The following is a 21,953-nucleotide window of genomic DNA, read 5'->3' as shown; positions in this document are numbered from 1 at the left end:
ACATGAAACAAGACTGATACTTTAAGTGTTGTAAACGCATATCTTGATTGTAAACATGATTTGTAAAATAAATGGGGTTAACCTTGAAAGATTCTCGCAACTGAAGTTATGGCCTTTTAATGACTTTAACTTTTAAAATGGTTTCTTGCAGAAAACTCCTGATGAAGAGAAGCTACGTGTGTTGAAGACTAAAGTCAGCAAAGTGATGCCTTGAAATCTTAAAAGAGAACTTAGTTTTTTCATTGGAGAAGTTTTGGTAGAATTATTTTTTGTTCATTTGCTTTCCCGTGTACAATCTCATCTGGTTCTTTTGCGATGTTCTAGTGAAGATGCCGAAACTGAAATCAAAATGCAGTTGATCTTTGGGTCTATCGATTAGGATTGGGAATTGAGTTAGAATTAGGGATAAGGGGTTCAAGGTCATGTAAATGTAAAGCCAGGGTAAGTCTTGTAATATGATCAGTGCATAAGTGAGGTGCGGTCAAATTCAAGATGGCGTCAATTTGTTTATTTTTTAGCGGCTAGTCAGTGCGTTATGAGGGAAAAAAATGCTATGTGGATTAATTTGTTGACGTCTATGAGTTTTCCTAAGAAAAGGTAATGTACATTTTTTGTTAGTTCTTTTTTCGTAAAAACTTTTAATGTAATTTACTACTATTTTTTCTTAATTATTTTTAAATTGTTTGTGGTCATTTGTATAACATCAACAGCACCAATTATTTTCTGTGTGTTATAAATGCTTTTAAACCAGGCGCAGTACGAACCAACAGCAACAGGTTTTGCCTATGTTTTGTCATTGTACGTATGAACGATATTTTTTATTATTTTATGTCAAATTTTCAACATTAAAAAATCATAAATAAGTACCGCTTCGAAAAATGATGAGCCATTAAATTGATAAAGAAGATGTATAACGTGTAGTCTTTGCAAGTGGGACAAATTTCGTTTTTAAAACATGTAGATTTGTGAACAATAGTCATGTATTATGTAATTATAATGAGAAGTTATTTTCATCAAATTTTTACGCTTCACATAGCTATAGCTTTTTATTTAGACATCTAAGGCAACCTAGTTAAAATGAAATGCTCCAAAATGATGCAATTGCAAAATAATTTCATGTAAAAAGAATAGCATTTCGTTGGAATGTAATATTTTAATTTGTTTTTAAGTACTTAACATTACATTTCACCTTGGTACGCTTGGCTATCACTGCTGGCAGTTGGCTAGACAAGTAGAACATTTGCATATGTATAAACTATATTTTGGTTTAAATATAAAGCCTTTTTGTTCTCAGAAAAAAATAGGAGCGATGAAGACAATACTGATGAAGACAATTTTTGATGATTTTTTTAAAGCAAATTAAAAGTTATAATCCCTTATGTCATATTTTGTGACTTTGCTCCGTTACAATTTTTAAATATGCCAGCCAATAGAACGTCACATGCATGTGGCTACCGTTCATTCTAAGTGAGAATTGCGAACAAACCATGCAGTGCATGTTAGAAGGCAGGAAGTGAAACTATTTTTGTTAGAAATACTTAAAATTCTTATAAGTTCTTATTAAATATCACAATATCCATCAAAACTAGCGTAGGCTAAAAACTCATTAATATCAATATTTCGACATTTTAACTATTTTAAAAATACGTCTGCAATCCGAACGCTTAGACCATCTATTTTACGAAATGCATTGCAAGCATCATTCAAATACATTTCAGTAGGTCGTTAATCTAATAATTGGTGGGGACTGTTTCATATATGCATGTTATAATCCAAAAGTCAATTGATTTCAAAGAACCTTAAAATGGCAAAACATACATAAATGATAGTCCCCCCCCCAGATCATGCTGGCGATACCACTGCATTTGTAATGGTATAAAAAATTATTACTAAGCTGTGTTTTAGCATTAATTTATCATTATTACTTACCTGTATACGTTTTCAGCTATGAATATGAGCAGATTCTCTTGTCAAGGCTTAAGTGCGTTCATTCCAGTTTTAAAATCTGACGCTTCTTTCGAAACTGTCTTTTTGATGACGAGCTTTCGACAGGGATAACTGTTATATGCTAAAACAAGCGTTTTTGTTGTGTTTGTTTGTCTAGTTTTACGTCATGATTGATATTTACACTTCGTTTACTCTAAAGATGGTTTATTGCTCAGGATGTCGAAACATCAGTCAATATTAACACTACAACAATCCTTCTAAAGACTTTACTTAACTAGACGATCAACATCTACAAACATGTAACGATACTACCTGGTTCAAGCAATTCACTTTAATCGCAAATTGCACCTATGGCAGTGACTGAAAACCATTTAAAACCATTAAAAAAGCGTAAGACACGAGCGGTGATTCCAAAGTATCAAATCTGTTTCGATAACCAAAATATTTCGAAATGTTGACGAACAGATAGACACAATATCAGTTCACTGACTTTGAAAAACTTCAATATCTGTTAATATTTCAATATACCACTAAAGCCTAAAGCAAAGTGTTTTTCAGTTAGTTTTTAAGTTGTGCAACAATTAGAATATACTTGTCGCCCAAATTCCTTTAGTCACATTGTCAAAGCTAAATAGCTTTCGTAGGACTTTAACATAGGCATGGAAGAACATAAAGTATTATTCTAGACATGAAAAACTCATGTTCTGGAATCAAAAATTGGTCTCAAAATTTGTCTATTTAGTTTTTTTCTTGAAGGTAAGGGTGTGCTTCCAAATTATTAGCGTTTTTACTCACTACATTAATTTTTGCTATCGTGCTTAACTCATCTTGATGTCAATTGAAAAATTCCCTTTTCTTGTTTGTTTTGTCAAAATCCTATGGTGGTTGCCAATGTTGATATTGAGCAAATATTTTTTTGTGTTGTTCTGTCTTTGAGTTTCATATGAAACGCAATATACTTTAATGTATCAAAGCAAAAATGCATTGTTTTGTTAATACATACCAAAATAAAGTAAATAAATTAATTTTGAGTTGGGAGAATGTAAAGGTACGTGCATATTTAGTATTCAATTTTAATGTCTTTTTCGTTAGCAACGTTCAGCGAGAGTTATGTATATAATAAAGATATCGTCTTTGAAAGAATTTCAATATACGAGCTCTTATTGTTTGTGTATGTCGCTTTTGGGCTTTCGTTAATATTTGTTCGTGTTTGCATTATTTTCTAGTTCTACAAAAATGATTTGGGTACTTTTCTCTGTTGTCTTTTTGGCATTCGCATCGACAGGTAGCGTCTACACTTAATTCCATAAAGTCATATTAAAACCTCGTTCACATTGCACCCGATAACGATCCGATAACGATGCAAAAAAAATAGCTCGCTATTCAAACTCTAATGTGCGGTCACATTGCAGCGATAACGATAACGATTTTATCGTTGGTGTGTGACCATTGAATATCCTTGTAGTTTACCGTTATCATTCATCGTTATCGCTATCGTCAAACATTATGACCGAGGCTTAAAATCTTGTCCTATGATTTTGTGAGTAGTTTAGTTTAATGTAAGTTTAATAAACATTTACAGGCAACACTCAGGAACAAAAACCACAGCTGATTACTACTGAAATTAGAGACTACTATGGTTACATAAAAGACTTTGAAGGATTTTTATGCCAGGCAAAAGGAACAAATCTCAAATACAGATGGCAACATAATGACCTTGTAGTGGATCCTGATTACATTCTCAAGTTTCCAGTTACAAACTCTTCAACACTGAGACCTATTATTGGATATGTTGACAAAAGTTATGATGGTTTTTACCAGTGTTTTGTCAGCAACTCCATTGGGACCATCTTTGGACGGAAACACATCGTGCAGTTTACAAGTAGGTCAAGTTTCTTTGGTTTATGTAATAATCGAAGCAAATGTGGAACGCTCATGTATGCCTTCCGTTATGAACTCTGCAGTTGTGTAAAGTTGTGATGGGAAGTTTGTTAGTATATTCTGGGAATTCAATGTTATTCTTAGTCATAAAGATTTTGTTCATTTTGCAGTTGTTGGTGAATTTCTTGATGCTTCAAGTAAAACTTCTAATGTAAATGGTGAAGTGGGCTCACCATTCATGATAGATTGTCCACCTCATCAAGAAAGTCAGCGGGTCACCTATAGATGGTGGTATGACGCTGATGGTGAAAGTTCACCATTACCTGCTAAAGAACATTATTTTGTTTTACAAAATGGAACATTGGTTTTTTCTATTCTCCGCGATACAGATGTTGACTTTATCAAAATTAATAATGGAATTTTTTGTCAAATCAGTGCCAAAGTTGACGATGATCGTACTTCACGTGACAGTAAGAAAATTATCATTGTAAAGACAACTACAGGTAGTGCTATATTTTCTTTAGGTAATATTATATCTACTTTAAGTGATACTAATTCTCTCTCAGCTAGTACATTGCTATCCCATTCAGGTTATACAATGTTCTTTCATGTTGCACCATATCCCTTATTGATCATACATAAACACCCTTCTATGTCTTTTTCTATCCTCATCAGCTAATTCATTGTTCTCTTAAGGTTATTTAAAAGTACCATAAATAGGAGATGTTTTCATATATAAGTATGGCACTCATAATAGTAAAAATACTGATGAAATGGTGGTTTTTTTATAGTTACACCAACACGAAGAAGACCAAACATAATAACAGACATTGGAAGTAAAACTATAGATATAAATACACAGTCTTTAACATTGAAGTGTTTTGCTGTGGGATAGTAAGTATAATATGTTAATATTTGTCAAGCGTCCGCCGGAGGGTTTAAATATTTTTATTGATTTTAGTCCTCAGCCAAAGTTAAAGTGGTACAGAATTAATAGCATTGACAATGCTGAAGAATTAATAACTAATGGAAAAGATTTCAGGCTTGCACGTTACAACCAGCATTTGACTATACCAAATGTGGCAGACGGTAAAGCTGGAAAATATCGATGTAAGGCAGAGAATTCTGAAGGAACAGCTGAGAAAGATGGAGTGGTGACTGTTGCAGGTGGTTGGAAACTGTTTTTGGCTTTGAATTCTTTCAAGAAATTTACGATTCTTTTATTTTTTCATTTATTTTGATAATCTTATGTCTGTAGAACAGCCTCAATGGATGACAAATGGTCAGTTAAAAGATACAGAACCACCTCTCTACAGCCGTTTGACATGGTCCTGTGGTGCATTTGGTGGAGTGAAATATTCTTGGTTCAAAGACGGAGTTGATTTATCCGGAAAGTTAGTGAATTAAAACATTTTATATTTTGAAAGGACAAAGAACTTTCTTTTAAAACACATATATTATTCCGCCCAGGCTGTTTTACAACTAATGTCTTCAAACAGCTTATTTTCAAATTTATTTTTCATTCTGTCGCCTCATTTGTAAGAAATATTCGACACATACTTATATCAGAAGAGCATCATCTTGTTTACTGAAGGCTTAGTCTACAAGACGAGTCAAGAGATGGAAATTTAAAGTAATGTTTTGACTATATTCCATAGTCATTCGATAAAAAAAGATTTTTTAAAATTTCATCTTTAAGTTGTTTGTGTCCTTATGTCATTTTTCGTAAGCGATATTTGATTTGTTCACTTTGTTGACCTTACTCATAGCTAAACCTGTTCGAGGGTAATCTTGCCTATTAAAATAATAAATTATTAGTCTTTTGTTCCCATGACTGAGGAAATACTATTGTTGTCATTTTAATTAGTTTTGCGTAGTTGCGTTTTACCAAAACTTAAACTGAAACCAGTTAAAGATGTTTGATTCACAAAGTAAAGAATGCGATCATTTCAGTTCTATCTTTTATTGTGTGTATATAGAACTGGAAGCGGTCGGATAGTCATAGATGATAGAAAAAACGAAGGAATATCTTACTTTACAATTACAAATGTGACAGACCTAGACAATGGAATGTATCAATGCACAGCAGCTAATGAACTGGATATTCTTTACTCCAGCGCCCGATTAAAAGTATTTGGTATGTTTTTCATCTCTGAAATTTTGTTCGCTATATTTCTTCTTAGGACCTTCCTTTAAGAGGTTGTGTATAATTTATAAATACGACTGAAGACTTACAGAAAACCCACTCTTTTAAAATACAATTTTTATGATTTTTTCTTCCTTGTGTGCGTGCGTATGATGTAAATGTTTGTGGTTTATCTGAATTATGTTGATTGTTTTGTTTTGCTTTTAGAGAAGAAACCTGAATTCAAGCAAGAAATGGGTCCTGTAACTCTAATTGAAAATACCACTGGTATCATTATATGTCCTGTTTTTGGTTCTCCTTTACCGAAAGTCACGTGGAAAAAGAATGACTTGATCGTTTTGAGGGATGGAGTGGGTGTTGTACGACCGGGCGCCGATAAATCCCGCTATACACTTAGTAGTAATCAATTCGATCTGTTGATCTCTAATGTGCAAAAAAGTGATGAAGGTTCATACAGTTGTCGTGCTGTGAATCGTCAAGGTTCTGTTGAAGGATTCAGTGTTGCAAAAGTCGGCAGTAAGTTTTATTTTTTTTTTCATTGTTGTGTAGAGGCATAAAATACCCCATTATTTGTGATTGCACTTCTGTGTCACAGAAGCAAAAATAACTCCATGAATGGCTTGTTTAACCCTTTAGAACCCACTCTAGCATCACAGCAACAATCACCAAACGAAACATGTTCGAACTTTCGAGGAAGTTCGGGTCATACGGGGTTGATTTTCCCTACCATGACTGGCTTATTAAATCATTATCCTTTCCATGAATGGCTTATTTTATCATTTTATCTTTCCATGATTATTTTGTGTATTTGAAGGTGTTGACAGCAAATAGTTTTTTATTAAGGGCCTTTTGTAACCAACACCGTCAAATTTGACGCGATATCTTCTACAGATATATGAAAAGATGTTTGCAAAAGCAGCGGTATGGCTCAGAGGCCTGGGTCGAAAACGAACATGCATACAAAATTAGAAATTTGTACTCTACTTCTCCTTTCGTTGTTTATCTCTAATAAACACTCAATGTACGAGCATATGACGATTTTTCTTTTTTCATACAGAGGGCATTTCATGGGTAAACGTTCCAGTAAGTAATGACAATGTTACCGTTTCTTTTCGTTTTGAACTGGACTGTGAAGCAGAAGGCGACGATAGTTATGAAATCAAGTATCGTTGGTTACGTAATGGTTTACCGCTGCAATATAGCGCCCGTATTCACTGGGTGAAGGAAGCTTACAGGCTGGTTGTACTGGACGCAATAGTAAGTGGTAAACTGGAGTGATATTGCCTATGGCTCCCTTTTATTTTTAAATAAAGTAGTCTTACTTTATTGTTTGCATTAACACAACTTGGTTGTATTTGATCCAAACTGAGCTCTCCGATAATTAAAGTGATATTTTGAACGTAGTTTATGAAAGAATCAACCGCCACTTTAACTTTGTTTTACTACGTGTCACGTGAATGTATGTTAATAATTTATCCTCATCAGGTGGATGACACTGGTACCTATACTTGTATTGCATCAGCAGAAACACCGCTGTACATTGAAAGGAGGAAAGATGTTGAGATCATTGTCAAAGGTACTGTACTATATGAATGATTTACACCTCTACTGTGTTCAATATTTATAAGCTTCTGTTTTCTATATTTATACATTAGACATAGTAAGTCGTTGGTAATGCGGAAGCATTATTGCAGTATAGACGATATATGTAGTTATTTCACAAAATAAATTATAACCAAAATTTTATACACGTGTATAAATGTCAATTTTATACTACATGTGATTTCGTTGACAGCACCTGCCAACCCCCCTGACATTGTTAGAGTTGAGGGCAGTTGTTGGGATAAAAGTGCTAGTTTAACATGGCGAGTTGGAGCATTAAACAATGAAGAAGTTTATGCATACTTCATTGACTGGACGACTGCTTATGACCGCACTACGTGGACACGTCTTGTCAGAATTTCAGAATATGAAAACCTAAGGTCGTATAAACTGGACTTTACTAAACTTCCAGCGTATTCACAAATATCCTTCAGAGTCTCCGTGTTCAACCGCATTGGAACAGGGGACACCAGTATCCCAACAAATCCCTCGGATTGCATCACTAAGCCAGCTGGTAGGTTTTTATTGATTCTTTTTTAGTTGTCGCTCCAGAATCACTTCTTATTACTACGAATAACATTCATATTTTAAGGTTTTAATAAAATGATTTATTTTTATCAATAGCTCCATCACGCTCACCTTCCGAAATTAAGGGTGTTCCAGGAAAGATAAACGAGTTGAGGCTAGAATGGATTGTAAGTTTTATTTCACATTTTAACTCACAATGCTTTAAAAAAGTTTATTCAGATGAAGTTACCTTTTCTTAACAAATTCTATTCATGTGGAAGACATGAATTGAGTCTGAACTATAACTGCTACCAAATGTAGACGTCTATACTTATGTCAGTACTATGCACGTGTCGTTGAATTAAAGTATAACTGAAATGAACATTCAGCCAGGAAAATTATCGCGTGTCTTTTTTAGCCCGTACCACAGACTTATTGGGGAGGTCCTGGTTTTAATTATACCGTGCAATGGCGTCCTCGTACGGCATCAAGAAATCTCCAAGCTGACTGGACTGATTCTGATGTTGTTACAGCTAAACACTTAGATGGCAACAAGAATTCTGTGACTGTAATGAATCCTGGTGATAACGTTGAATGGGAGTTTAGAATTTTGGCTTCGAATGCCGAGGGTCAAGCACCAAGCTGGACGTACGGTTCCTCGTTCTCTGGTCAGAATGGTAGGCTTTCCTTAAATATTTGTTGTTAGTTAAATTTTGTGCACAGTTTGCTGGAGACGAATTGACTGTCCAATTTAAATTGTAGCTTTTGTCTTTTTTGTATCCATCTCTTCTTTATTAGTTTGAAAAAACCACACTGCTTTGAAGAGAATGAGCTGGATTGTGCAGCTCCTACCCTAATCAGGATGCTGTATTTTATCTTGTATAAAGTAGAGTTTATTATCTCTTTTTTGTTCTGTGATTTTAGCTCCAATATCAAAACCAATGGGTCTTACTCCAGATCGAGTCACTGCAAGATCAGCAGACATTAGCTGGGGGCGAGTGACAGCAGAGAGAAATGGAACTATAAAAGGATACAAGGTAAGAAGGGTTTGTTTGGTTTTTTAGAATAATGCAAAGAGACTTTGTTTTTGCGTAATACTTAATTTTGATTGATAAGACTTGTTAAAATCAAAGGCGTAGCTTGTCTATGTTGCAAGGTCATCATCCTATGTTGAGTCCACACAAATACCTGATTGCTAATTGTTTGAGTTGTCAAGAAAAAAAATTATGTAAAAGCTTATGACTATCAAAGTTTATAAAAATGAAGATGTGTTCTAAAGCTCTGAACACGATTTTCTAACGTCATTATTTTATTGCCAAGCCTACGTTCAGGTAGTCAATTTTGAAGGCTTAGTAAATGATAACGAAAATATTGCCAATGCTAAGGACATGACAAGCTGAACTTTTAGCTACGCTTCTGCACTAAGGTGTAGAGATGATTCTACTCCAATCAAAGGGATTCATTTTTATTTTAGGTGTAATATCGTTTTGCCAATTAGTCAATCAGAGCATTTGCTGAACAAAAAAAAGACAAAACTAAGTTCATACACAACAATGGATACACTAAATCATGGATTAATGATTACATTAACAATATATACACTAAGAATATAAGAACTTCTTATGAAAATTGAGTTTATCGGTTTTCTGGGGGAAGGTATATATGCCAAAAGCAGACATGTCACGATGACAACAAAGCAATTACCATTTTCAGATCCAATACTGGCAAGGTGGCATTGGAATGAATATTGAGTACGATATGAACCCACCAAATCATACGTTGATGGATCTCGAGGATATTAAGATACAAGAAAATGAGCTTATTGAACGTTACAGACAAAAACGCGATGTTGACGCGCTCGATAAAGCAACACGAAATCTTCGTAAAAGGGACACGAGAAAATCACAGGTAGCCAAAGCACTCACGAAACGTGATGTAAAAAGTTCAATAGTTGAACGATATTTGTCGGACATTGCACGAAGTGTGAGCAAGCGTGATACACGTTTTGTGAACGTTGCACGTGTTCGAACGAAACGTGAGGATGAAGGCGAAGATACAGAAAGAGAGGATCCCCTAGATCTCTGCTTCGATCCAAGTAAGCCATGTTATCAAGATGCAAGAGATAAAGAATCGCAACTTATAAATTTGACACCATACAAAACTTATCATGTTCGCATTGCTGCATACAATAGCGGAGGACTGGGTCCATGGTCTGATGAATTGATTTTTAACACAGCTGAAGCACCCCCCGGTCCACCTTATGCTGTCTTCACGTACCCATACGACAAATATTGTAAAATCACGTGGAAGGTGCGTGTTCATTCTATCGAGCAGATTTATTTTAGTATCTTGTATTTCTATCACATTTCGTGTGGTTGTAGAAAATTTTACAGAAAATATGTGAGTTTGAAAAAGAAATTCTTTGGTCATTAAAAATATTGACTATACATGGTGGCTTGGCAACAAATTTTGCTCATCCAAAACCATAAACAAAAAAAATTGATCCTAGATCACTACCGCTACTAATCACTATAATTCTTGTTTCTTTATGCAGCGACCTCGTCATGAGAACGGTATAATTCGAGGTTATCAAATTTACGGTAAAGGAATAACTCGAACAAATGTTTCTTGGTATGAAAGAAGATATATTATTTGGGGTTTAAGCCCTAATAATGTGTACGAGGCAAAGATTCGAGCAAACACAAACACTGGATGGGGTGTTCCTGTCTTCAGATGGTTTCAAACACATTCTGCAGGTAATTGAAAGTTTAATTTGAGCTCCAAGATAACATTTTTTTGTTTTGCTGTTGCTGAATAAACAGTAGAGAACGTGAGCAGTCTTTACACTATCAACATTTTATTGCCAGTGTTTATTGCAACTAGTGATGAGTAAACAATAGAGAAGCAGAAATTGACTTTGAAAAACATAAAGCTTAGACAAGAATTGAACTCGGACACTAGTCCGTCCAATTCTCTGTCTGCTGAGATTGTAGTCGAGTCAAATTTGTCATTTATTGCTATTAGACAAAATATTGCCACGACAGTAGTCTTGATTGCACCGTATTTAGACTTAATTCTAATCCGTCATTAGATAATCAAGAATTCAATTTAAAACTTGACGGGTAGATAATCAAGCATATTAACATCCCGAAGTTGGGAATCAAACTCTCATCTAAGTCACGTGTTTTTATCTTAGTAAAACTTCTCAGTTTTTTATTTCTGATTCTCTGATTATAGCTTTGGAATAAAAAAAGCACGGTCGACGTTATATTTTTAGTTATTTTGTGTAACTAATGATAAAAAAGCAAAAGAGACAGAGAGCAGTTCTTACACTGTCTCACGTACAAACAATCAATGATGACGTAATGTTTTTACATAGAAAAACCAGCCAAACCTCTCACGCCTGAGGTCGTGGGATATGGTCCGAATGGTGTAAATGTGACCTTCTTGGAACCCGAACCCAAAACTCTCCAGAAATATGGCGGCGAGATGGACGAAGATCCATGGGAATTACGACCTGTAGGGGGCTTTGAAAATGAACACAAAGGTGTCGGGGGGTACCCTGAGACATTTTATGTTGTGTATCGTCGTAAGGGGAGCTCACGTTTGGAAAGAACAGAAGAGAGACAGTTGTATGGTCCTCGTGAGCAGACTTGGATTGTTATTGAAAATCTTGTGGCGGACACTTTGTACGAATTTGCTACGATTCCTAAAAATGAGAAAGGGGAAGGACCTCAGAGTGAATGGGCTGTTGGTTTGACTGGAGGAATTATTCGTATGTATCTCTAAATTATAGTGTTTATGCATTAGGACACTTAATTCCTCGCTTGTGTGGGTTGGGACTGATGTTTCTACTCTTTTACAAATTCAAAAGCCTCATAATCTTAATTCATTGTTTTACAGTGTATGATGAAAATATATGAAAAGCAGGACTACATGCTCTGTCACTGTCAGTGTTGTAATTTAGACTGTATCTTGTGATGATCAAACATCTTGAATATTTACAGCAAGAATCCAGAAATTGTATTGGTATCAGCGAGATTGGTTTGTGTCGCTTATTATTTTAACGTGTGCAGCGATGGCATTGTTTCTAGTCATTCTTTGTACGACATCTCATCTTAAAAAGATTTACTATGAAGGTATAGATTACCATTGCGTCTTGCATTGAGTAAATACAGTTATTCGTCTTTAATTCATCGTAAAGTTAAACCTTTTTTTTTCAACGTTGTAAGGTGCTCCTAAACGACGTAAAGAAAGAATAAGACAGAAAATTTATGAACCGGAAGATGTTGATGGAGGTTTTCGTGATTTTACATTGACGTCAGCCAGAAGGTAAGCAATGGAAAGATATCGTGATGTTACCAACCGACGACAATCGTTTTTGTTAAAAAAACATGACGTATCTTCGTTGCAGTTCAACTGTCGTGACCAGCCGAAGCGATGCTCCTCCTTCATATTGGGACGTTGCCAGTTTGAGTAAACACTCAAGAGACGACGATGATGAAGATGACTCTGACGATGAAAAACATGAGTTAGGTACGTATTACTCAGATGAGAAAAAGTTGCCTTTGGATGATCTGGATGAGGAAGATGAGAACACTTCATTGGCCACGTTTGTGTAAACAACTTGGAACAAGATAAGATGCTTTTTTGTCTAGTGAAAATGAACGTTTCAAAATTGTGGATAATCTACTTTTCATCTTTTTATACATGTATTTTTTTTCTGACTTTGCAACCTATTTGGAGTTCTTACTTCTTAAGAAATAGATTTCTAACGATGTAATTAATTTCTATCACCATAAAATTAGCTACGTTTAAACAACGGTAAAATTATTTCCCGCTCGTTTTTACCACCTTTTATTGTGATAAGGTTGGAGGAGCCTTTTTTGTTTTCACTTTTCACTTTCTTATATTGTGACATCTGACTCACTGGAGTGCGTAGTTTCTGTCGCTACAATATTCCAGTAAGTCGCTAAAACCTGAAAATGAAACCAACGTATAAACAGTACCGATGTGACCTAGGTTTGCTGATTGAGAATCTGTTACGGCACTAGTTGTGTCAAATCGAAGAGTTATGTCAAACGGCTTTACGAAAGGGGATGGGTTTTCTGTTAAAACTACGAACGTGAAATTCAAGACATATGCATAATAAAGCGTAACATTTGCATGTGTACTGTGTGGGGTGGGGAGGAGGGTTGTATACTTAATCCAAATACTGATTAAATATGTAGCATTTGCAAGGGAAATTTTAAAGAGTAAGACCAGAAACTTGCATAAGAGTTGTAGTACAAGTCTGAAAATGAATGATTTTACATTTGAATTTTAAAGTGACGACACGTTCATCCTAAGCCTACCAGTCGAGCACTGGCTTAGTAATTAGAATCCGTAATTCGCGCCATTATGGAAATTGGAGAAGTTCAATATGGTGGTACAGTCACTGTCACCATTAGATGACTTCAGCGCTTGTTGATTCTTATTTGATCACTGTATAAAAACGACATTTTGACTTTTTATTTTGCAAGCAATGAAAGATATGGTAGCTACTATAAGTAGTGCCAGAGACTGGCCGTGGAAAGATATGCAAGTCAGTATTCTTATTGAGATGAAATGTGAAAGCGGGGAGATAGTTATAAAAAAAATACGCTTGTTGTTTTTTTTCTCAGACCATCGACAGCTTGCTTCGTTGCTCAATATGCGGGGAGTTTTTTACAAATACTAATTTTATTCCATCATGCTCTCATAACTGTAAGTATTTAAGAGATTTCACGAAAGAAAGTGTGGTATTTTAGCATTAAAATTACAACTACCAAAGAGTACTTTAAGCCCTGAACATACATGCTCAGCATTTTCTGAATTATTTTTTTTGTATAGATTGTTCTCTATGCATACGAAACTATCTTAATGTTGATTCAAAATGCCCAATGTGCGGTGTAGTAAGTACGACATTTTATGTAGAATGATATTATTTGATAACTAGGAAATTGCCTCATATTAGTGGACAAAATGTGAATGTTGATTGTAGATATTTCATGGTTGTATATAGCCTGTTCAAGATAGCCAACTAAGGAACAACAGAATCATAGATGAAATTGTGAAAAGTTTTACAAAAATAAGGTTTGTCATACAGCAGTGTTTACTCTTTATGAGTGAATTCTTTGTCAAAATTCTGTTTATCTCATTATGTATAGGAATGATCTGTTACAGTTGTTGAAAAGCTCTTCATCAAAAGACACAACTAGAGTTGAAGTAAAATCAAAGACCTCTGGGAATGAGGTAAGTTCTTATTCAATCAAAAGTTTTTAATTGCCTGTTAAAGACAGGTTTTGTTATGCAATAGATTTAGCATCATTCAATCCCTTCATGTAAGTTAAACCATACCCATTACATTATGATCCTATGTAAGGTCTTGTGACCATTGGTGATCTTATCATGATGTAAGTATGATTATTACTGGAATGTTGAGTATCCTCTTGATGTATTTATGTGATCCTCAGTGATACACATGTGAAACTCAAATTTATAATTATGTATCAATATAATTTATTTAATATATTTCACATTAGACGCATCCCTGTAAGAAAGGTGAAACACCTCGTGCAGATAAAAAGTATTCTCATAAGCGAAATCGTCAAGATTCCAGTTGTTCTTCATCAAGCAATGAACAATGGTCACCCAGTCTTCAACACAAAAAACTTAGGAACTTATGTGATGATAGTTCAGATACTTCTGAAGAGTTGATACAAGAAAACAATAAAAAAGGAAGTCAATCATATGTGTCAAAACAAAAAAAGAAAACATCCTGCAGAAATGAAGAAGATTTGAGTTAGTACTTTTGGGAACAGGGGCACACTTAGAGGAGGTACAGGGGCATGCCTGGAGGGGGTACAGGGGCACATTCAGAGGAGGTACAGGGGCATGCCCGGAGGGGGGTACAGGGGCATGCCCAAAGGAGGTCCAGGGGCACACTCAGAGGAGGTCCAGGGGCATGCCCAGAGGGGGTACAGGGGCACACTCAGAGAAGGTCCAGGGGCACACTCAGAGGATGTACTGGTTGTGTGCACTTCTCTATGAACTCTGATAAGATGCACATCACCCTGAATGAAATTCTGAATCTTGTAGTTTTCATTCTAACAAACTTACGGCATTTAATTTTTTTTCATGTTTAGTATCCTGTCCAGTATGTGAACTGAAAATGCCCCAGAGTAGAATAAATCTTCACCTAGATTCGTGTCTTGGAAATAAACATCAAAATGAGGCCAAAACATTAGCATGGTACTATATTCATTTTTTATACAACATTATAGTAATTGATGTTTTTCATTGGTGCAAGAAAAATATATTTTCTTCTACTAATCCTTTATACATTTAAAAATCTTTGGCATAGCCGGCTTGCAACTTTTTATTCCTGCTATGAAAATTTCAGAGTACTATAGATATTTATATTTAAATGTTTTTTTTCCATGTGAAGGATAAACAAAATGCTTAGCTGGTATTAGATAAGTTATGGGGTTATGAACACCCCGTTGCTCACTGTACAAAAACCGTCCACTTATGCCAGTTTTACATAGTCAGGCTAAAAAGTCAAATTTGTACTAAAAAAGAATTTTTATAAAGAAGAGAAAAAGACTTATATTATATTCTTCCAACTTTTACCAAAGCATAATGACCAACCCAGAGTAACTATTACCATTTGCGTTCAACTGGTAACTGTCCCGAATTTTTCATGTTTGTTCACGTTTCAAACGTCACGTTTCTCAAGCGAAACGTCTGGTTTCAAATTAGAAACGTAACGTTTGCTCAGGAATGTTTAACGTTTGAGAAACAATTTGAACAGGTTTTGGTCATGTGATTAACATGTTTATACGATTTTACAGTGATAAAATGCTGTAGCAACTGAAAATTACACCTGTATGCCTTAGGCGATTTGCAAAGTTTGATAATTCGCCAAATAATATAAGAAAGAGCTGTTACAAACTTAGAAATCCGCGATTTGAACAAACGTAACGTTTACCAGTTGAAACCCGACGTTTCGTCTGATAAACGTGACGTTTGAAACGTAAACAAACGCGAAAAATTCGGAACAGTTACCAGTTGAACGCAAATGGTAATATTTAATCAAGTCAATCTATCCCTTTGACTCCTGACTGTGAATTATTTACAAATAATTTATCGATAAATACTTTCAATACTTTAGCAAAACAAAATCTCACAAAGTAAAGCTGCACACTTTGGCTGAACAAGTCACTTATTGCTTAATGATAAGTTAACAGCATCTATCTTCAGGAACTATCCCTAATCTTAATCACTAACCCTAAACTCTAACCTCTAACCTTAGCTCTTACCTTTGCCCTAACCGTCAAATCTAACTCTAGCCTTAATCTCAGCTCTAATCCTAGCTCTTACCTCAACTCTAACTCCTAGCCTTAACAGCATCCACCTCTGGCTACAAACTATAAAATAGTAAAATACTGATTGATTGCATACATTTGTATACAACAGCTCATCAAAGAAGTCGGAGGACAAAGAAACCCATGGAAAGTCCGCAGTTTTTGGTGCGAACTCCCTCATGTAAGTGTGCTGTATTGGTTCTTGTTCTTTTATCTTGAGTTAAAATTAAGATTGTTTTATGTATACTCGTTCCAGTCCTCTAGTAAAGGGAAGAAAGCCAATGAATAAACTCGTGTACAAGCTTTTGTCAAATACTGAGCTCAAGCGGAAGATGAAAGAACATGGACTGTCAATCAAGGAAGATAGGCAGGTAAAAAGAGATGAAAAGTCGCTTCTACCTTACTCACATTTTAATGACTAGCGCATCAATCTATATTAAAAGCTAATGAGTTATCGTGGTTAACGATATAGATAACCATGGAAGACTAATGTTATGTTGACGAAAAGAAACAACTTTCACATAAACATTAAAGTTAGCAATAGTTACATATTTTTTCTTGTCTCTCGTTATTTTAGATTTTAATTACGTTTTCTCTTCTCTCGTAATTTTAGACTTTAGTTAAACGGCATCAGCAGTTTACGATAATGTATAATAGCGAATGCGGCAAAGAAAAACCGAAATCTGGTGAGTCTTATTCACAAAATGTACGTACAGAAGGTTGACAAAAAAAAGTAGCTCTCTTACAAAAATTACATGGTTACTTAAAAACGTCAATAGATTACTTAATGGTGACGAAACTGTTTAATTATCTTCTTCATCGCAAATATTTAGAATTGGAAACTTATACAATGCATTAAACACAAGAGGAGTAGTTTTGAAATATCTCAAAAATAAAACGGTCGATTTGATGCATATGCCAACCCAGACCTCAGTCACCAGGTTTAAATCTTATTGAAATATTTGAACAAAATTGTTTGACACAAAAAACCGAAAATCAACAAATGACGATGAGATTTTTCCAATGCTGAGAAATTGATGGAATGAATAACCAAGGAAGCTGGTTGAAAGGATATTATCACTGGTTTTTGGATGTCATGTAAAAACATGTCCATGGTTCCTGTTGTTTCTTCACTTTTATTTTTTCTTTTAATTTACATGTTTGTAAATGTAGATCGTCCAGGTTGGTATAGTCCTGAGAAGGACTGTTTTTGTTGTTGTTGACTGACGTTTCGACAACCTTAGCGGTAGTCATCTTCAGAGTCAAATGTAACAACTCAAGTCATTTGTAACAACTCAAGTCATTTGACTCTGAAGATGACTACCGCTAAGGTTGTCGAAACGTCAGTCAACAACAACAAAAACAGTCCTTCTCAGGACTATACCAACCAGGGCGATCTACATTTACAAACATGTAACGATACTCCCGGGTTCAAACCATTTACTTTATTCTTTTAATTTCTTGATTAAAGTTTGTAGTTGACCAGTGTCAACATTACGTTTTTTATTCATTTATTCTTCAACAGTACTTTTTTTAATTTCTACACGTTTCTCCAAACTTGAAGAACAACAAGCCTATTAATGATAATTTTCTATGGTGGTAACTTCTTGTCCTTCCCCTGTATGATGGTTGTACTCTAGATACGTTATACTTCATTTTATATAATTAAATATTGTACCTCTCTAGTCGGTGAAATCGTTCGTGTAGTTGAAGAAGAGGAAAAGAAGAAAAAAAGGCCAACGGAATTTCGTGAAAAAGTATTTTGAAATTAGTAAATAACAACAGACAACAGAGCGCTGGTGAAAAATATTTGCTTTGTGTTCCAGTTGAATTTTGATCGAGTTCAAGGTCAGGAAGAAATTGACAAAATGAAAAGGGATTATAGTGAGTTGTTACATCCACCTTGTCATCACACGTTACAAAATTTAGTGAGAAACTAAATCATTTATGTTATTTTAGTGGCTCAAAACGAGAGTCAGTTTACTTCTCTTGTCAACCAGATCAGAAATAGGAAAAAGAAAAACGAAGCAGGAGCATCAGGCGAGAATTTATAAATCTAAGATTTCTTCATAATCCAGTTATGCCGTATCTTATCAGTGCTTACTCCAGTTCATAAAGATACCGTAGAAACCTTTGAAATTCAAGTTTTATACCACGGAAAAAAGGCGATTTGAACTATGTTCAATCATATAGAGCCAGTATGAAAATATTCTTACTCATTTAAGACCAACTGTAACTATTGTTTGTAGAAATTCTGCGAGTATATCTATTATCCATTGCAACTAAATAACTGTGTTTCTACATAACCAACTGTATTTTAACAAAATTAGTTTTTGATGCATTGTCATTACTGGAAAAGTCTTAACTGAATTCGCTTTTTTATATTGGTACTCCGTCGATAAGTTTCGTCTTACTTTACGGTGGAGAATAGTAGAAATGTCGGTATTACCTATGGCGGAATGAACTATAAATAATGTTGTAATAATTTTGTAGGTGTCAACATGTTATACACTTTTATTTTTACCATTAGTTGATTCATAAATGACTTAGCTTATTAAACTTAGGTCATTTATGCCACATGCAGTAAGAGTTGCAATGCATACTTACACTTAAGCTTATATCCTTGTCCATGCTGTATAATACGGTTTAGAGTGAGGATCTTATCTCTCACTGATCCAAATTCTCTTTCCATTTGTTTGGTTTTAGACGAAAAAGGCAATGATAATGGAGGGCAAACTCCTTGCTCAAGCAAAAAGAGTAATACAACTTTTTCAGATGATGATGCAGCTAGTACCAGTAGCGGTGCTGACTTTGAACCAGCGAAAACACGTTACAGCACGCCACGTAGAAAGTCTCGTAGATCTGTTACAGAAAAACGTCAACTTCGAAGTAGAGCGACAATTCTTAAAGTTATAAACGAAGCTGATGATGCTACAACAAACACCAACACGAAGATCATTGATGATACTGCAAATACTGCGAATTCCATGGAGGCCACTTTTACCTCTGATAACATTCCTGATCCACCTTCACCTTCTTTGCTTGCAAATATTGCAAAGGATTCTGTATGTTTATGTTATTTTTACATGCAATTAACGTGACTAGGAGTGAGGTTTTCATCGTACGTATTTATTGTGGGTAAAAAATAATACTATTTTATTTTAGGATGGTGCTGATGTTGAATACTGTGAATGCAACGAGTATGTAAGGTATTCCGTTATTACGCTATCAGACAGCGCCTAGAGGTGTGAAGACCATTTAGATTAAGGCGTTTTCCTACGATTTTACTAACGAATTTAACGATTTTCTAACAACGCCTATTTATGGTTTTTTGGAAGGCATATTGCATAAGTTTATAAGACTGAACCCTATGGGATTGGAGAGTTCACCCTTTGCTTGGTATGTCCCTGGTGTTAACCCACTAATCAGACATTTGTGATAATTTTTTTGAAGCAAATAGCAAAGATGTTTCCACTTTAATATTAAGCTGTCATCGGTGCAAGTAAAGTGATCATCATGACACACACCGACATGGAGCAAATACTTTATAAATATATTATATGTAACAAACAATGGTAGAAGATGTAATATTTACATGACTTGAATTGTAAATGTTATTGGTTGTTGAGGTCAGGTTAGTGTATTGTCATTATCTCAAATGTCTGATTCCTAGCACTATACTTCTAAAATGTTATGCAATATTAATGTCATAAATCATACTCCTTTTTAACTTGTAAAAGATGTCTGATGTGATGTTTGACATTTTTAGTTCACCTCAAGCTGACAATGGTAACGAATCAGAAGAAATGATATTTTGACATGTAAATATTATAAATGTGCAAATCTTTACTAATGACTTACAAAGATAAAAATTATTAATCATTAAATATTTTCCATTGTTGTTGAAAGCACTTTTCAAGTTGTAGTGTAAAAGGAATCATGTATATTCAAATTATTACAAACAAATTATCCTGCCATCTATTATTGACTTTAGTCGTTTTCCTTAGTGCATATGGTCCTTATTTTAAGGATTAATAACAATGTGAAAAAATTCCAGCTGCTAAAAGTTTTTATGTAAAAGTATGTTGCCTTTTTCCAGTCCTGATAATTAAAAAACATTCCTATTTTGCAAATTAACTAATTAACAGTTGTCAAACTAGCAATTATGAACAGTTCTAAAAAAATAGACAATAAATATATAGTTACATATGTCAAGCATAAAAAATAATAAAATGCCATCATCAGTTGTTTTTAATTTTCCACAGTTGCTTCTGAACTGGCAGGAGAACTGTCTAAAGAATTGTTTGATGCTGACTGTGTTAATGAATCAGATAATGTGACAATGGAGTCACTTGGAAGAACTTTGTAATCGGTAATTGTAACTGTAATATTTCCAACAGTCACTGTTATTTCCTCTGCACTGTTTCGATCAACATTCTTAAGGCGAGGCCGTGTCTTTCGTGATATTTTACGTCCATTCAATTTTCTACTGTTCATCATTGCAGGTGCAAACTTTTGGGCTACCTGTTGAGCTACCATTTGCTGGTTAAGTTTTGGTTTTCTATGAAGAAAAACACACTAAGTTCACCATTTCCAACACTCCATTGGTGAGCTTCCAATTGGTAATGCATTCAACTAATTCAAGTAGTCCTTGTTTGTCTGTTAAAGAGAGTTTGATTGGTACAAACCTGGTGGACGTTCCCTTTCGTACGTCACACATACCGCACTTGAATGCTTCAGGCTTATTTGTAAACGTGCAAACACTACAATCCCAATATGATTCCAAGCTGTATGAATAATTAAACACAGTCATTGGAAACAAGAAGTGTGTAACGATACGGATCTTTGGTAATTTCAAACAGTTATTGCTATTAAACATGCACATGCCGAAATCACCATTATCCGCAAAACTATTCTTGATTTATTGCATTTTTATCATAATATCTTTCAAAGGATAAGGGCAGTGCTTCAGTCTTTTTTATCAAATGAAAATTGAATTAATCCATTTGGAGATAAATCACATTTCTGATGAAGTGAACAAAGTTTTATTTAATAAAAGTAACGAAGTGTCTTTATAAATGCAAAAACTTACTTGACTTTATTGGAGTGGCTTGAAAGATTTGTTTCCATTTGCTCCAACACACAAGAAGTGTAAAGTGACGAAGTTGTTGAACACGTTGTTGTATTGTTATCATGTTACAAATTTCCACGTAAAATCACTCGAATGTTGCAAATTTAACATAATAAGTTCTCTATTTTACAATTGTTTGTATGAAGTTCCTCGGTAGTATAGTGGTGAGTATCCCCGCCTGTCACGCGGGAGACCGGGGTTCGATTCCCCGCCGGGGAGGATACAATTTTTATGCTCTTTTTAACGTTATCAGTATTAAAATCATTTTACTTCTTAAACATAAGGTAAACAATAAACAATCTTAACACTACAATCGCAAATATTTTAAAAAAATATGACCAAAACTGTCTAC

General features: G+C 34.7%; 4 protein-coding genes and 1 non-coding gene across 8 annotated transcripts; 4 read left to right on the top strand and 1 right to left on the bottom strand.

The window, feature by feature from the left end:
• The first annotated feature begins 135 nt into the window (after positions 1 to 135).
• On the top strand, positions 136 to 12,902 carry LOC124434356 (fibronectin type III domain-containing protein-like). 3 transcript variants are annotated; one of them, XM_046984238.1, is made up of 22 exons: positions 136 to 256; positions 325 to 597; positions 3,174 to 3,232; positions 3,530 to 3,829; positions 3,999 to 4,331; positions 4,620 to 4,722; positions 4,790 to 4,995; positions 5,087 to 5,222; positions 5,808 to 5,965; positions 6,182 to 6,490; positions 7,032 to 7,231; positions 7,460 to 7,550; positions 7,770 to 8,090; positions 8,201 to 8,271; positions 8,502 to 8,760; positions 9,008 to 9,120; positions 9,797 to 10,393; positions 10,638 to 10,839; positions 11,463 to 11,858; positions 12,091 to 12,222; positions 12,316 to 12,415; positions 12,498 to 12,902. In XM_046984238.1, exons 2-22 carry the CDS (start codon positions 536 to 538, stop codon positions 12,703 to 12,705), a joined length of 4,356 nt encoding a protein of 1,451 aa, XP_046840194.1. In that variant the 5' UTR covers positions 136 to 256; positions 325 to 535; the 3' UTR covers positions 12,706 to 12,902. The 3 variants fall into 3 exon arrangements, with proteins under 3 accessions (XP_046840194.1, XP_046840195.1, XP_046840196.1); XM_046984239.1 differs by lacking the exons at positions 136 to 256; positions 325 to 597 and adding an exon at positions 2,555 to 2,703; XM_046984240.1 differs by lacking the exons at positions 136 to 256; positions 325 to 597 and adding an exon at positions 2,976 to 2,995.
• Positions 12,903 to 13,453: 551 nt separating this feature from the next.
• On the top strand, positions 13,454 to 20,711 carry LOC124434325 (E3 ubiquitin-protein ligase RAD18-like). Of its 2 annotated transcripts, none has more exons than XM_046984209.1 (15): positions 13,454 to 13,667; positions 13,747 to 13,828; positions 13,955 to 14,016; positions 14,127 to 14,197; positions 14,272 to 14,356; positions 14,647 to 14,905; positions 15,250 to 15,355; positions 16,583 to 16,651; positions 16,727 to 16,841; positions 17,084 to 17,156; positions 18,157 to 18,227; positions 18,297 to 18,354; positions 18,430 to 19,535; positions 19,636 to 19,670; positions 20,240 to 20,711. In XM_046984209.1, the coding sequence occupies exons 1-13, from the start codon at positions 13,608 to 13,610 to the stop codon at positions 18,522 to 18,524; spliced, it is 1,206 nt and encodes a 401-aa protein (XP_046840165.1). In that variant the 5' UTR covers positions 13,454 to 13,607; the 3' UTR covers positions 18,525 to 19,535; positions 19,636 to 19,670; positions 20,240 to 20,711. The 2 variants fall into 2 exon arrangements, with proteins under 2 accessions (XP_046840165.1, XP_046840166.1); XM_046984210.1 differs by having other exon boundaries at positions 19,636 to 19,679.
• LOC124435266 lies at positions 18,907 to 19,713 on the top strand. Its single transcript, XM_046985203.1, has 4 exons — positions 18,907 to 18,912; positions 19,035 to 19,053; positions 19,177 to 19,535; positions 19,636 to 19,713. Exons 1-4 carry the CDS (start codon positions 18,907 to 18,909, stop codon positions 19,711 to 19,713), a joined length of 462 nt encoding a protein of 153 aa, XP_046841159.1.
• On the bottom strand, positions 20,394 to 21,647 carry LOC124434326 (YY1-associated factor 2-like). Its single transcript, XM_046984211.1, has 3 exons — positions 21,563 to 21,647; positions 21,159 to 21,257; positions 20,394 to 21,031 (listed from the first exon to the last, which is right to left on the bottom strand). The coding sequence occupies exons 1-3, from the start codon at positions 21,598 to 21,600 to the stop codon at positions 20,722 to 20,724; spliced, it is 447 nt and encodes a 148-aa protein (XP_046840167.1). The 5' UTR covers positions 21,601 to 21,647; the 3' UTR covers positions 20,394 to 20,721.
• Positions 21,648 to 21,748: 101 nt separating this feature from the next.
• On the top strand, positions 21,749 to 21,820 carry Trnad-guc. The gene has a single exon. It is a non-coding gene; the product is annotated as a tRNA-Asp (tRNA).
• The last annotated feature ends 133 nt before the right edge of the window (positions 21,821 to 21,953 follow it).

Source organism: Xenia sp. Carnegie-2017, unplaced genomic scaffold, assembly GCF_021976095.1.
Source record: "Xenia sp. Carnegie-2017 unplaced genomic scaffold, XeniaSp_v1 HiC_scaffold_14, whole genome shotgun sequence".
Classification (NCBI taxonomy): Eukaryota; Metazoa; Cnidaria; class Anthozoa; order Malacalcyonacea; family Xeniidae; genus Xenia; species Xenia sp. Carnegie-2017.
Note: the sequence above shows the minus strand (reverse complement) of the source record. Positions and strands in the feature narration are given on the sequence as shown.

Coding starts and splice junctions, on each gene's coding strand:
- LOC124435266 (XM_046985203.1), top strand. Junction 19,536..19,635: donor CAAATATTGCAAAGGATTCT/GTATGTTTATGT, acceptor ATTTTATTTTAG/GATGGTGCTGATGTTGAATA.
- LOC124434326 (XM_046984211.1), bottom strand. CDS start 21,600: ATGGAAACAAATCTTTCAAGCCACTCCAATAAAGTCAA. Junction 21,258..21,562: donor AGCCACTCCAATAAAGTCAA/GTAAGTTTTTGC, acceptor TTATTCATACAG/CTTGGAATCATATTGGGATT. Junction 21,032..21,158: donor CGAAAGGGAACGTCCACCAG/GTTTGTACCAAT, acceptor TTTTCTTCATAG/AAAACCAAAACTTAACCAGC.
- LOC124434356 (XM_046984238.1), top strand. CDS start 536: ATGAGGGAAAAAAATGCTATGTGGATTAATTTGTTGACGTCTATGAGT. Junction 8,761..9,007: donor CTCGTTCTCTGGTCAGAATG/GTAGGCTTTCCT, acceptor CTGTGATTTTAG/CTCCAATATCAAAACCAATG. Junction 12,416..12,497: donor ACATTGACGTCAGCCAGAAG/GTAAGCAATGGA, acceptor TCTTCGTTGCAG/TTCAACTGTCGTGACCAGCC.
- LOC124434325 (XM_046984209.1), top strand. CDS start 13,608: ATGAAAGATATGGTAGCTACTATAAGTAGTGCCAGAGACTGGCCGTGG. Junction 13,829..13,954: donor TCCATCATGCTCTCATAACT/GTAAGTATTTAA, acceptor TTTTTTGTATAG/ATTGTTCTCTATGCATACGA. Junction 15,356..16,582: donor GAGGCCAAAACATTAGCATG/GTACTATATTCA, acceptor TGTATACAACAG/CTCATCAAAGAAGTCGGAGG.